The 14,560-nt window shown below is 34.4% G+C and overlaps 1 protein-coding gene across 3 annotated transcripts in view; it reads left to right on the top strand.

The window, feature by feature from the left end:
• The window catches only part of LOC115887906, a 42,787-nt gene that overhangs the window by 19,666 nt on the left and 8,561 nt on the right, over window positions 1-14,560 (top strand). For 2 of the 3 annotated variants that reach the window (XM_030907436.1, XM_030907435.1), the window contains exons 6-15: window positions 184-1,431; window positions 3,846-3,923; window positions 3,977-4,048; window positions 5,328-5,531; window positions 5,601-5,669; window positions 8,529-8,624; window positions 9,038-9,127; window positions 10,339-10,431; window positions 10,806-10,946; window positions 12,162-12,330. In XM_030907436.1, coding sequence (XP_030763296.1) covers window positions 184-1,431; window positions 3,846-3,923; window positions 3,977-4,048; window positions 5,328-5,531; window positions 5,601-5,669; window positions 8,529-8,624; window positions 9,038-9,127; window positions 10,339-10,431; window positions 10,806-10,946; window positions 12,162-12,330 — 2,260 coding nt within the window. The remainder of the gene's footprint in view (window positions 1-183; window positions 1,432-3,845; window positions 3,924-3,976; window positions 4,049-5,327; window positions 5,532-5,600; window positions 5,670-8,528; window positions 8,625-9,037; window positions 9,128-10,338; window positions 10,432-10,805; window positions 10,947-12,161; window positions 12,331-14,560) is intronic. The other variant, XM_030907437.1, reaches the window with a different exon arrangement.

Genomic DNA, 14,560 nt, shown 5'->3' with positions numbered 1-14,560 from the left:
CAAATTAAAAAAGTTTCCATACTTTTGGCCACCACTGTATATTAAGACTTAAAACAGCATTATATGCCACTTTTTCAAACATGTCCTTCAAATCCTCCAATTTAATAGCTGTTAGTAAGAAGTTTCACTTAAAATATGCGCACATAGTGCACACACAATTTTTTAAATTTGTTTTTGTTTCAGTTGCTCCATCAACGCCTATTCAGCGAAGAGCCGAATTGAGTCCCCCTTCTCTGGGCTTGCTATTACAGGAAATCGTCGAACGCAAAAGAGTCGCTATAGAAAAAACAATAGAGAAAATTAAAACACGAGCCGTTACGCCGACAGCTTCGGAAGATACGGCGTCGAACAGAAGGATGAGAATTCATTTGAAACTGGCCACTTTGGACTCAACACAAACATCGCGCCGTGGCTCTTCGTCCGATGAGTCGTCGCGTTCGTCCATCGCATCGTTAGTGAGGAAAGTATACGAAAAAGGCGCCATGCACGTTTCCGATAGACCGTCAGGTCCAAACATTTACGATACTCTGGAGAAAGGTGCCACTTTGGACGATATCCAGTCCTTTAGCGATTCTTCTAACTCTTACTGCCCACCTGCTCTGTCTATGGAAAGGCCGTGGAGGTTCTCGGGCAACGGGGTGGTTCCGGAACAGAGCCGCAGCGTCAAGCTGAACTTTCTGCGCAGCGAAAACGCGATCAGCGCTTCCCAGTTCGGAGACGTTGACCGGATCTCGGAGGACAGCGAGTCGATTTGTAGCGAAGACTCCGGCCATTCTACTAACAGCGCTGACGATTATTCTTTAATCGATCGCCCGGTTCTGGAGGTGACCAGGAGGAAGGCCGGTGTTGCCTCGTCGCAAACTGCGAAGCGGCAGTACTCGCAATACCAGAGGAAGAGCGCCAAGCCGAAGGTTGACGAAATGAACGATGTTGGTCCATCTGGGGATGATATAGTATCGATATCTTCGGCTGATCAACGATTGTTAGGCGTGCAACCGTTAAGCAGCTGTAGTGTTGATAAAAGAAACACGAGAAGAACGAATTCGTGGTCACCGAAAAAGAAGCAAATACTTGGGAATGCCGAAGATCGCCAACCAACGGCGGAAGAGGACCTAGAAATGCAAAAAGAACAACGTACGGCTGGTTTGGAAGTTGCGGCAATTATGACTGGCAACTCACCAATTGGAAGTTTGAATGATGAAGATAAGTTGGAATCTCCAGCAGTCGTTCCTGATAAAGAAGCTGAATTTAAAAATAAGCGTCCGAAACGAAGTAACTTCAATTCGAGGGCCATCATTCATGCTTCTCCTCCTGTCGTAGCGCCAAAAGAAGTTAAAGTGACCAATCAGCGAGAGAAGCGTAAAACTGGGAACAGAAAGGGAAACACCAAGTCGATTTTGGCTGCAGTTGAGCAGGACAGTATAACTTTCAGTAAGTTAATTAACCATAATCAGGGTTGGGTAGGTAGAAAATTTTATATTTCCTACCGTATTTTCTACACCAACTAATTTTCTACATTTTTTACATGTCCAGACGTAGAAAATTAGTTTTGTATATTGTAAGCCTTTTTTAAGTTTATATTTATTTCAAATACTTCAATCACAACAATTAGTACATACATAAACTAATAAAGATATCTCTAATTATTATTTACTATTTAACAAATGGATAATATATAGTATGTCAAAAAAAGCTTAACTATTAACTTCCATATTATTTTAAATTGATGTATACAACGGCAGGGTGCGTGACAGTGACTGTTGTGTCGTTATAATTCACAGGCAAATCGTATTTTCTGTCATTTTCCGGATGTCGTCTGTCGAAATCTTTCTTGCTTTGTTACACACTATATTCGAAGTTTACAGATATCTTAAAAGTTTTCAATAGTAAGATCAAAGTTTACAGAATAATTCTATGTAATTCTGTGAACTTTGGTAAGACTCAAACAGAACAACAACAAAAAATAACATCTTGCATGTGAAAGTAAGAACTACATATCACAATAATAATTATTATACAGACCGGACCACCGTAGTAGTAACATAGGCAGAACCGGACGAATTAGCGTATACCCGTCCGCCGGATAAAAAGCAGGCGAAAAAATGCGATAAAATAAAAATAGGTAGATATGTGATAAGAATGTTTCAGAATTTGTATTTATTCGTGTTTTAATGGCCAAAACGAATACATTGATTCTCGCGATAGTTCTCGTGTAAAATTTATTTTTTAAGTAAAATAATGGATGTTTACGAAGTTCGTGAGAAAATTCAGATTGTAAAATGGTATTTCCAAAATAGGTCTTATCGGGATATACAAACAATTTTTCCACAAACTTTTGTAAACAGGCCAATTCCATCTCTACCTATTATATCAAGAGTTATTAATAATTTTGAAGCACATGGGTGCGTGTCCCCACAAAAACACAAAAAGCCTGATGTGTTGATTAATGAAAAACAGGAGTTAAAGCAAGTGTTCATTTGTGCTACCGCGGATCAAAATCCCACGTTTTCAAGCAATCAAATTGCTGAGGTGGTTGCCCTGCCCACAATGCCCGTATTGTTTAAGAATATTTGAACAATACTTTTCCCAACCGTTTAATTAGTGGATATGGAATTAGTGGATATGGAATTGAATATTTTGTGGCCCGCTCGAGCACCAGATCTTTCTCCCAATGATTTCTTTTTGTGGGGTTATGTAAAATCCAAAGTGTATGGTCATAATAGGGCTAATAATCTGGATGAGCTTCAAGTAAAAATGCGAGAGGCATTCCAAACTATTAGGCCTAATATGTTAGCCAATGTCAGACGGGGATTTTACGACGTTCTGTCTAGCACAAGAAGGTGGTCTTTTTGAACACCTGTTATAATTTTTTTCTATTTAGAGTAGGTAATATTTTAGTTTTTTGGGGGTTTAGAGAATTTATTTATTTTTAGTTTTGGCTTGTAAACACACTCAAATAATAAATATTTAAGAATTTTTATTTTAAATGTTACCTTAAGTGAAGGTAAACACTTAAAAATGAAAATAATAAATACTCAGCACTCCTCGCGTCGTATTCCTAGTCTGTCACGAATGAAGTCCAAGCACAACTGCAACTGCGTACTGCCTGACCAGCCGACTAGCCGGCAGTGAATCTCGAATACGAACGCAAATCGGGTAAACGTAAATTCGTCCGGCAACTTGCTATGTTACTAGTAGCCTGGTCTTCTCTGTATGTATATAGTTTATGTGAAACCACAGGCCTTCTATGGTAAAATTAAAAAAAGGAATAACGAAAACTTTCAAAGAAAAAAAATCAGACATTTCTGGACGGTCTTCAGATTAACCAGAAAAGAATATTCTAATAGTCTTCAGATCGATTACTGTCTCTTATCTTGATGGAGTTAGCACCGTCACAGACTAGAGAGATAGCGCGCGCGCACATATTACAGTTTTAACGCATAGAATTTAAAGAAAATAGAACTGAAGAAACCTCAAAAGTGAAAAAACGCCTTTAAACATACAAAATTCATTTTATACCTGTTCTCAGATTTTATACATTTTCTACTTAATATTCTACATAGAAAATTAATTTTCTACGCGTCGTACCCAACCCTGACCATGAAAATAAAAACCATAATAAAATGCAAGAACAATGCACTTTCCGTTGCATTTTTGTGTACAATGTAAATATTATTTGGCGCTATTCTTGCAACGGTCGCGACCCAAAACTTTTGATAATTTCGGAGCGGTTCGGGTTTTTCCGCAATTATGTCGCCAAATATATTATTTATTCAAATTTATTATTATTTTCTTTTAATTTTATAATTTATATTACAATTTTCATAATTTTAATTTGTTTTTAGGCAGTTGTCGACCACAGAGAATGCGCAGGCCAGTGTCGTACGTGATAGACGATGTTATACCGGAAGGTGCCATTATTTGTAAGTTTAAAAAAGAAATGTCGATAAAATAAATCAATTATTTTTATTTCTAGTGTCGACGTTTAGAGGAACACGTCGGAGAATAGCCGACAGAACGGATGTCAGAACAAGTACGATAAGTCGAGGTACTATTATTAAATTTTTATTATTTATTCATTTATACACTCAGTTAATAAATAAAAAAATATCAGTTAATAAATCAAAAAGATCAGCTAATAAATAAAAAAATAACTCTTCAAAAAATTATATATAGGTATTTCGCCACTGCAAGAAAATCTACAAAATAAAATAGTTATTTTTTGTAAGCACTGCTGCGTTAATCCAACGGAAACTTGCTCAGCAGTTAGGTTTACAGATAAACAAATTTGCCTAACGAACAAAAAATGTCCAACTTAACAGAAGTTAAATGATTATCCGTAACTGTATCCTGTATCGCGTTATTTCTCAATTTCGCGTATTTGGCTTATTTTTGGTTGTTTGTACTTGATATTTATTATTTGGTCGTTTATTAATGACAATGAGGAAAATGCATGTTTTTAAATAATGGTTTTAAAAAATAGTTCATATAATTACAAAGTTAGTTAGGATTTTTAGGAGAAAATAAAAATAAAATAAAACATTTGGTACTAATTTGAAATAAGAAAGTTGGGCCACACACAGGATTTCTAAGGCACCCTGTATATGCAAAGAAGACTGTTTTGAAAAATGTATTCGAGACCATTAAACTTTTATTCAAGACACTTTTTTTCGAAAACGTCGAATAAAAAAGATACAGAGGATATATAAAACAAACCCTGTATATGGCGGAGGAGTAATAATTGCTCAATATTTGTCTGTTTCATCTTGGCTCTGCCAAAAATCGTAAAATTTAGTGAAATGTAAAATATTCTTACCGCATTTTGGTAGCTGTATTAGTCAAAAGATGATTTTTCCATTTTATGAGTCCCCTCCACCACCCCCAACCACACTCAAGTCAGCCAAAGTAACAGGGTTCACGGCCTCCGGGCATGAATGTTTTTACCAAATTTGAATAAAATTAACATTTTTTCGGCAATTTTATTAACATTTGAAATTGTTACAACACGACGCCTAGTTCGAAATCTTTTTACTTATTTTTTACTACCCGAAACAGCGTTATATCACACAAACCTCCTACCTGAGTGTTTTATAGTCTCAGTAACTGCACTAGCAAAAAACTAAAATACTTAAAGATTATGACAAAGCCACGATTTCAATATTATTTTAATGCGATCAACATAAACTGCAACCGGGACGGCGTGAAATACATACCGAAAATTTCTGCTTTCTACCGTATACAGCGCCGCGGTCGGAATTTTTTGAAATCGACTCACCAAGCCTATAGTCTTGTAGATGCTTTAATGTCTGAATTTTATCACTTTTAAGAGTCACGTTACGAGGAAAGCATTCAAAAACAACGTCGCACTACTGCCAAAGGCAAGAAAAGCCATGAAAATCATACAGTACGAGAAGAGCCTGAGGATTTGGATGCGGCTGGACCCTCAACTACAAATCGTTCCGAAAACCTCATTGCAGAATCGCACGAAATTCCAGAGCAAGCAGAGCACGAATTACCAGAACAACCCACAGGTATGTCGAAAAATACTTAATTCCATATGTGTATTTTTTATCGCGTATCTTTTATTATATAAATTTTAGAATCTCAACGCACGGAAAAAACAACTACTGCAGAACGTCAAGAAACCGAAGAGCCGACTAAACCTACAGGTATGTCATTACCATACATGTCTAGAATCATTACATTTCTAGAATCATTACATTATATTTCACTTGACGCTCCAAATTCGGAGCATGCCACCGATTGAAGCATTAATACTATCTGATGCACTTAGTTCCCTCAACAGTATTGCTTCTTTAAACTCCAAAAACTCTCTAACCTGCATCATTCGAGATCTATTGATGATCTGACTGTCTCATCGCCCAGGACTCGGAGCCATACATTAATATAGGAAATATTAGGCAGTGAACAAGCCTTTTTTTTAAGTGTTTAGATATGTTTTTGTCTCGCCATATCTTTGAGAGTTTTCGCACTGCCACTCTTGTCATTTCACATCTTCTTCTTATTTCCCCTTCTAACGATCCCATGTTGTTTATAAGTGACCCAAGATATATATATTGACTTACAACCTCAAAACGACCAATGCTCACTACATCAGGTTTGTTGTTGTTTTGCCTGTCGATAATCATAATTTTTGTTTTAGAGGGATTAATTTCAAGTCCAAGTTTCTCGCTTTCGTCTTCAACCAATTTTAGAAGCTGCAGTAACTCTTCCTCGTTTCCCTCTAGAAGGACCGTATCGTCTGCAAATCTGAGGTTGGTAATTTTGTGACCATTAATTGTTATCCCCCCTTGCCAATGTTCCAATGCCCTTCTCATGATATATTCAATACATATATATATATATATATATATATATATATATATATATATATATATATATATATATATATATATATATATATATATATATATATATATATATTGGGAATAACTTGGGAGATAGTATGCACCCCTGCCTAACACCACAGGTAGGCTGGAAGTCTTCCGAGTAACGCCATTGATGGTAATTCTACTTTTGGTATTTACATAGAGATTCTGGATCAATGAAATCAAATGAAGAGGCACGCCCATTTCTTTAAGAACCATCCATAGTTTTGACCATTTGACTTTGTCAAAAGCTTTTCGATAGTCTATGAAAGAAATATAGAGCGGATTGTTAAATTCTCGGGCCTTTTCGATAATCTGACGGATATTCAAAATTTGTTCACCGTGTTCCTCGACCTCTTGTGAATCCTGCTTGCTCTGGAGGGATTTGTGGTTGAATATACGGTTTTAACCTTTCGTTAATGATATGAAGAAGAATCTTACTGGCATGTGAAATTAGCGCAATGGTACGAAAGTTGTCGCATTTGGCTGGAGATCCCTTTTTGTGGATGGTTATTATGGAACAATCGGTCCAATCTGATGGCCATTGGTGAGTATGCCATATCATATTACATAACTTGTGCAAGATGTTCACACCAAAATCTCCCGACGCTTGGAGCATTTCGGCCGTGATGTGATCTGGTCCCGGGGCTTTATGATGTTTTAGGTTTTTTATTGCTGCTTCAATTTCCGATCTCAGTATGTCTGGTTCTTCATTAATTATATCACTGTGGAAAGAGCAACTAGGCTGAGGATCTTATTATTGAAGCTTATTATTGAGGGCTAAAAAACCCTCGCTGTTGACGCGCTCTATAAATCAATACCTCTCTCTCACTCGACGCTTCTCGCTTGTATAGTCTATAAAATGAATAACCTTGAATTTTGACCGTTATTTTTTACCAACATGTCAAATATAAAATCCCTCTGTCAAAAAAGTTACTGATATTCTTTAAATAGAGTGCCTGAACGAATCAGATAGGTAACTCTTTTTACTTTCATGAAATAGAAAAGGAAAATAATAAAACAAGTGACAGTTCTTCCTCTTCTTGCAAAAATCTACACGAAATGTCATAATTGACAAAAGTAAAATGTCATCAGCTTTTGACACTTCTAAATATTAGACCAATGCCGTCTCTAATAGAACAGCCACGGAGCGAGATTTATGACGTCACGCTAGTTAGATACTACGGATTAATAAATATGTTGTAGAATACATGGAAAACATAATTATTCCTCGTATTTTTGGTTTGTTTTTTAAAAATGATATAGTTTACATGAAATATACATAATATACAGTTAATAAATACAATATAATATACTTAGATTAAGAAGATAATATATACCTATTTATAGTAATAAATACTTTGGCAAATAAACTATGAACCATACAAATGCAGCAAATGTTTTTACAATATACAAATAATGTGGTACATAAGATAATGCGTAACATGTAAAATATATTTTAAATTTTGGGGTTTGAAAATCGATCTAATTTAACAAAAAACATTCAATATCTACTAATAGTGATGTATTATTATTTGCATTCACAACATTTATTTATATATTATAACGTTTACTGCAATTAATAAACTAATATAAACTTGTCAAAAGATGACCACATATTTTTTTAAATTATTATTCTTAACACAAAAACTTTCTACACTGACTATGGAGTACGATTTATTTTAAAACATTTGCTGCATTTGTATGGTTCATAGTTTATTTGCCAAAATATTTATTACTATAAATAGGTATATATATATTGTATTTATTAACTCTATATTATGTATATTTCATGTAAACTATTTCATTTTTAAAATACAAACCAATAATACGAGGAATAATTATGTTTTCCATGTATTCTACAACATATTTATTAATCCGTAGTATCTAACTAGCGCGACGTCATAAATCTCGCTCTGAGGCTGTTCTATTAGAGACGGCATTGCGTCAGCATGGCCGCAAGTTGCTAACCTAATAAAATTAACACTAGAAAAGCCCGCGGGAACTGTCAAATTCAAAGTTATTCGTTTTACGGACTATATGCGCCAAGTTTTTCGTTGGAATCGTAGTGCTGGCAATTTGTTTTACTTACTGTTGAAAAATCACCCTGTATTTATTTGGATTTATTTTTTGTTTTAGTGCGCAGACGAGGACGTAAGCCAAAGCACGTCGCCCCTCCTCAAGAGCCTGTTGGTCCAACTCTGGACAACATGTCATCAGGAACTTCAACTACAGGTGATTTAATTTTTTAAGGCATATTTCTAAACGAAAAAGATTCTTTTTCTTATTATACAGGGTTGTTCACCACATACGATACGAAGTATTGTAGCTAAACGATTAGATTTTTACAAATTGTAAGTTTTGTATTCGATGAAGGACTATTAGAGTTACAATTTAAAAATATTTTTAGAAGATGCGGAGTGTCCCAAATAAGTAAAAAATATAGTGTAAATATAGTATTGTATTCGGCATTTCAGATTTTTACCCAAAGTAATCCTAATCCCATCTGCGAACTTTTTTTTTATATTTCACTCAACTCTTCTCGCTTGTATGCGCCAAGTATTTCGTTGGAATAGTGGTGCTGACAATTTTTGTACTTACTGTTGAAGAATCACCCTGTATTTATATGGATTAATTTTTTGTTTTAGTGCGCAGACGAGGACGTCCAAAGAACGTAGCTTCTAAAGAGTCTGTTGGTCCAACTGTGGACATCATGTCATCAAGCACTTCAAGTACAGGTGATATACATTTTTAATTGCATTTTTATTAACGGAAAAATATTATTTTTCCTATTATACAGGGTGTTTAAAAAACATATGCCATCTCTCGTGGGGAGATTCCTCATGTAAAAATATACACTTGCGTGCATAGAAATCGGCCCAAGGCAAACTTTTGAAGTTAACTATATATTTTTTAGAATCTATTTGTCAGATTAAGAAAAAATACATGCTGTTTGAAAGACAATTTCATATTCTTTGAAAAGAGTTTAGAGATATTAATTTGTATTTTCGTTTCTTTGGATTAAAATTATTAAATTAATGCATGAAACAAATTATTATCGTTTTTTATTACTAAGAGGTATGTTATTATTTATTTATTTATTTATGGACAATTAATTAAACTAAATTTTCAATAATGGGTATAACCCCCTCTTGCTCTAACAACATCTCTAATACGATTTGGCATAGATTCGATCAAATTTGATATTGTTTCTTGTGGGATGTTAAGCCACTCTTCCTCTACTGCAACAATGACCTCTGGGATAGAAGTTAGGGCTCTTCGTCTAGTACGAATTCTTCGTTTTAGCTCATCCCATAAATGTTCTATCGGGTTTACGTCTGGCCTGCATGCTGGCCATTCCATAATCCGAAATCCGACTTCTGAGGTGTAATCGTGTACGATTCTTGATGTGTATGCCCCGCATTGTCATGCATAAAAGTGAATTTGTTTCCAATGTAGTCGACCTAAGGTACCACATGAACTGCTAAAATCTCCTCAATATACCTAGCACCAGTTAAACCTCCTCCGTGGTCGAAATAATAATTGGTCGAAGGAATTTATCCTTATCATTTACTCTGATAAATGTTTAAATAAACTTTTCAAATTTCAATCCTTCATATTTTCTCAATGACTCGACCGATTTTCAAAAACAAAGCGGGGAAATATAGAGAATAGAAAGCTCTTTTCATTCCGGCACCACGTGACCCCTCTTCCCATTTGAAAAGTTGGGGGATGACACCCCCGTTTACAGGGTTGAAGACTTTGCAATCATTTTTGGGGCAAAAGTTGTCCCCCTCACAAACAAAATTGACGTGTTTTTGGATTTTCTGAAAAAAAATACCCTAGCCGTTATGCCTTGCGGAACGTTTTCGATGGGCCACCCTGTATAATATTTATATATTAAAAGAAGAATCACCTTGTATTTATTTGGATGTATTTTTTGTTTTAGTGCGCAGACGAGGACGTCCAAAGAAAGTCGCTCCTCCTAAAGAGTCCGCTGGTCCAACTGTGGACAAAATATCTTCAGGAACTTCCAGTACAGGTGATTTAAATTTTTTTTATCGCGTTTTTATTAACCAAAAAGGTTATTTTTTCTATTATACAGGGTGTAAAAAAATAGTGTATCTAACTTCGGTGGGTGATTCTACAGATAAATTAAAACAAAAAGTTCCTATGAACATATGCCCTAAAATAACTTTGCGTATAAAGATCTCCCGATTTCCCTAATACTGAAATCAATGCTTTAGAACCTTTTTTGCATCAACTCATCAGGGGAGACATTTGACCTTTTCAAAATTTACATGGGATTTCCTGATCCCCACGGTATAAAAGACCACCCTCGTATTCAGAATGAATAATTATTACAGACATATTCACAAATCCCTGTTTGCACACTCTAATGACAACATTTTTCAGCAAAAACCTTCGCAGATGTTGAAGATAGTTCAGAACATCGGCTTATGCCGCCGCCTCCGATAGACTCTGGTTTTATGACAATGAGCGGAACCATAAGGAACACCAATCACGGGACCAATTTAGCAAATGACACAGAGAAAGGTAGATAGACGTAGTAATCCAGTTAATAACACACAGACGATAGATAAACAAAGCTTTAAACGTGAGTTGTCAGCCAATCGGTAGACAACTGACGTTTAAAGTATTGTTTTTCTGTCAACCATAACCAACGGTTGTTCGCTCGAAATTGGCTTAAGTATTATATTTGATGGAAATATCATTTTTAGCAGGGTTGGAAAAAATCATGATTTTTTTTCTCAAACGTCTCAAAAGTATTAATTTTTGTCATTTTAACGACTATAGTCATAAAAGTAAATCACTCTTACGCCTAAGCACAAAAGTACAAAAATATATTATTAAACTGATATTAGGTGTCAAATTCAACGAGTGTACAAATCGTTTCTCGATTACTCTTTGTATTATTTGCAATGTTTGAAATTGAAAATATAGTGTTTTATTCGGAGTAAAAATGTACTTTTTGTTTTTCCTTGTAACGTGGGAATAGCTTTACGATGGTTCTTCAAATGTACAGCATCGTCAAAAAAAGTATAATTTCTACTCTTAATAAAACAATACACTATTGTTCGGAAATAGTCTTTAAGTCGAGAATGAAATTAGTATTATCTAATGTCAAAGTATAAAGTACTTACTGCAAATCAAAATGTCGGTAAGAATTTGGAAACATACCAACGTTTCAAAAAAAATATATAAAACAACATATTTTCTGACAAGGATTATAGATTTTCGGGAATGAAGATAATAACTAGGTTCTATATATAGAGACTATATTATAGTCTCTACATCACTAGGTAACTAGGTTCTTCTGATATAGAGACTATATTATAGTCTCTATATCAGAAAAACCTAGTTCTGCACTAGTCGGCGAATGATATGTATTCGAAAAGCGAATTTTTGTCACTTATAAATAAATTTTAAAATAAATCCCTGCGTTTAGCGGTTTTATGGATTCACACGAAATTACTTCAAAAATTGGTTCAACTTTTAAGTTGATGAATAGATATTTTTATATAGTTTTATAAAATTTACAATTATTTTTCGATTTATTATCTGTTATATTTGTTATAGAAATATTTTTTATAGTTTTCTGGGACAGATTTTTATAACTTTTACAGTTATTTTTTGATTTATTATAAAGTTTCAATAAAATTAATTTTTTGATTTAAATCACCATGATTAAAATTTAAAAAATCACTTGATTTAAATCATGATTTAAATCATGCCAAACCTGATTTTTAGGCATTTCCAACTCATTTGATAATATTACATCATCATACAACATGCCTTCAGATCGAACGTCAAATACTCACAGAGATGGAGCTGTTACAAAGAAGAAACTAAGGAACAATGTTGCTAAAAAAGCGGTGAGCAGAATTACCAGGGGTTTGGTGCGAATGTCCAGATTAAGGTAATTATAGCAATAGCAAGTGTTTTGTTGGCGATGGTATCTTGGAAACGAAACGTCATATTTGACATTTATCAGCACCTTGCAATTTATAACAACTTTTTGTTGAATATTCATGAATAGGGACAAATCCATTGTCTCCATTTTTGGCTAATTTATTCATGTGCATGTTTGAAGTATACAGGCTAAACATTAGTTTCAGTATTTTCCAAGAGTGTGGTTTAGGTATATTACAACTTTATTTCTTAACTAAATAATCCTTTTCCTTCCATTACCTATGAAATTGAGAACGATGCTAGATTACCTATTCTTGATATATTAGTTTTTAGAAATACTAATAATTGCCTGGAATTTGATGTCTATATGATGTTTTTAAGACCACTACACACAAATACAGGGTGATCCGAATTGTATTCCGGAAACTTCGGCACCATATTCTGCAGATAAAAATATGTAAAAAAGTTCGTATAAATGTATGTCCTGAAATGCTTAGTTTCGAAGATACAGGGTGTAGAAGTTTCATTTTTATTTCGATTTTTTCCAAATATTTTGTGAAGTAACATCAATATTTGGATGAAAATTGGTGTCTAGGTGTTTTTTGACATGAGAAATTTGATTTTGATGTCAATATGACTTTTATTTGTAGAGGGCACCACCTACAGGTATTTTAACTGTTTTGAAGAGTAATAACTTTTCGTCCGTACCTGTATAAAACTACTGAGTGAAAAAATATGCATTTCCGTGATTTTTTACGTAAAAAATGTCTCTTGGTAAAAATCGCTACAAGCAGCCGTTCTCAAGATATTTAGAACGGGAACAGTCAATACATGTCATTATTGACAAAAAATAAACATGTTAAGTAGATAGTTATTTGACTAAAATTATAAATTTGGGAACTTTTTATTTTTTTAAATTAATCATAATAAATAAAAAATCGGTAAAAAAACTTTTTTTAAGTTAAACGGTTTTATCTTATGTGCACTGAAAACTAGAAAATAATAATAACAATTAGGTATTTTGAACTTCTAGTTCAGAAATATTTTAGTACTAGGCAGAATAGCTTTTAGGCATATTAGACTAAAATAAAAACGTGGGGCCCCTCTGAAATCCTACCTATGGCAAAGCATATCTTTATACTTTGGTAGATCATGAGCTCGGCGTTCGCTGGTGAAGCCGCCACGGCTGGTTATTGATTGTCAAAATCTCCAGTTACGATTAGAGTAAGTCGATGCAATCCACACTTAGTATAGAAGAAAGTATTACAGCAATAGTTAATGGGCCCCACGTTTTTATTTTAGTCTAATATGCCTAAAAGCTATTCTGCCTAGTACTAAAATATTTCTGAACTAGAAGTTCAAAATACCTGTTTGTTATTATTAATTTTAGTTTTCAGTGCACATAAGATAAAAACCGTTTAACCTAAAAAGTTTTTTACCGATTTTTATTTTCTAGTTTTTAGTATTAACGGAAATGCCTACCGAATATTCCTCATTCTATTTAATTCATTTAGTGCATCATTATTACATGGTTTTTTACCTGATAATTTATTACAATCTAATTCCTCAATACATAGCCCTTCCAGAGACTTGACTCGACTTAGAGCCACGTATGCTTGCCCTTCCTCAAACAATTTTGAGCCCAAATACACTACTGCATGGTCGACTGTGCTGCCCTGCATTTTATGGACGGTGGATGCCCATGATAAAATTAAGGGTAACATCCTTCTTTCAGCCGTACCATAATTGAATTTTGTTGGAAACTGTATGGCTTTCGGGTGTATAACGTGTATGCCGTCTCTGCCAAAGTCAATCCAAACTCATGGTACATCTGTTTCGTACATTTGGGTTCGACGGAACTGAGGCCAAACAATTTCTGTAATGTGGCCTATAGCACCATTTACCAATCCTTTTGTAACGTCAATGTTGGACCGCAACATTACTTTTGCTCCTACAAATATTTCAAGTACTGATGGTAATCCTAATACGCCATTTTGTAACGACGTCCATCTTGGATTTTAAATTTTGTCATAATCACAGTATTCTACTAGTGTAGCCCTTTCATTTGACACCCATATTGAGGGGGTTGTGGAAAAATATGAAATCCGCCATTTTGTACCGGCGGCCATCTTAGATTTACAATGTTATTGATATTACTATATTGTATTGTCATCGGAACTAAAGGTGTGTACCAAATTTCAGATCAATTTGACAACAGGAAGGTACTTAAATTTCAA

The sequence above is a fragment of the Sitophilus oryzae genome, unplaced genomic scaffold (assembly GCF_002938485.1).
Source record: "Sitophilus oryzae breed Bouriz unplaced genomic scaffold, Soryzae_2.0 scaffold_682_pilon_pilon, whole genome shotgun sequence".
Taxonomy (NCBI): Eukaryota; Metazoa; Arthropoda; class Insecta; order Coleoptera; family Curculionidae; genus Sitophilus; species Sitophilus oryzae.
Note: the sequence above shows the minus strand (reverse complement) of the source record. Positions and strands in the feature narration are given on the sequence as shown.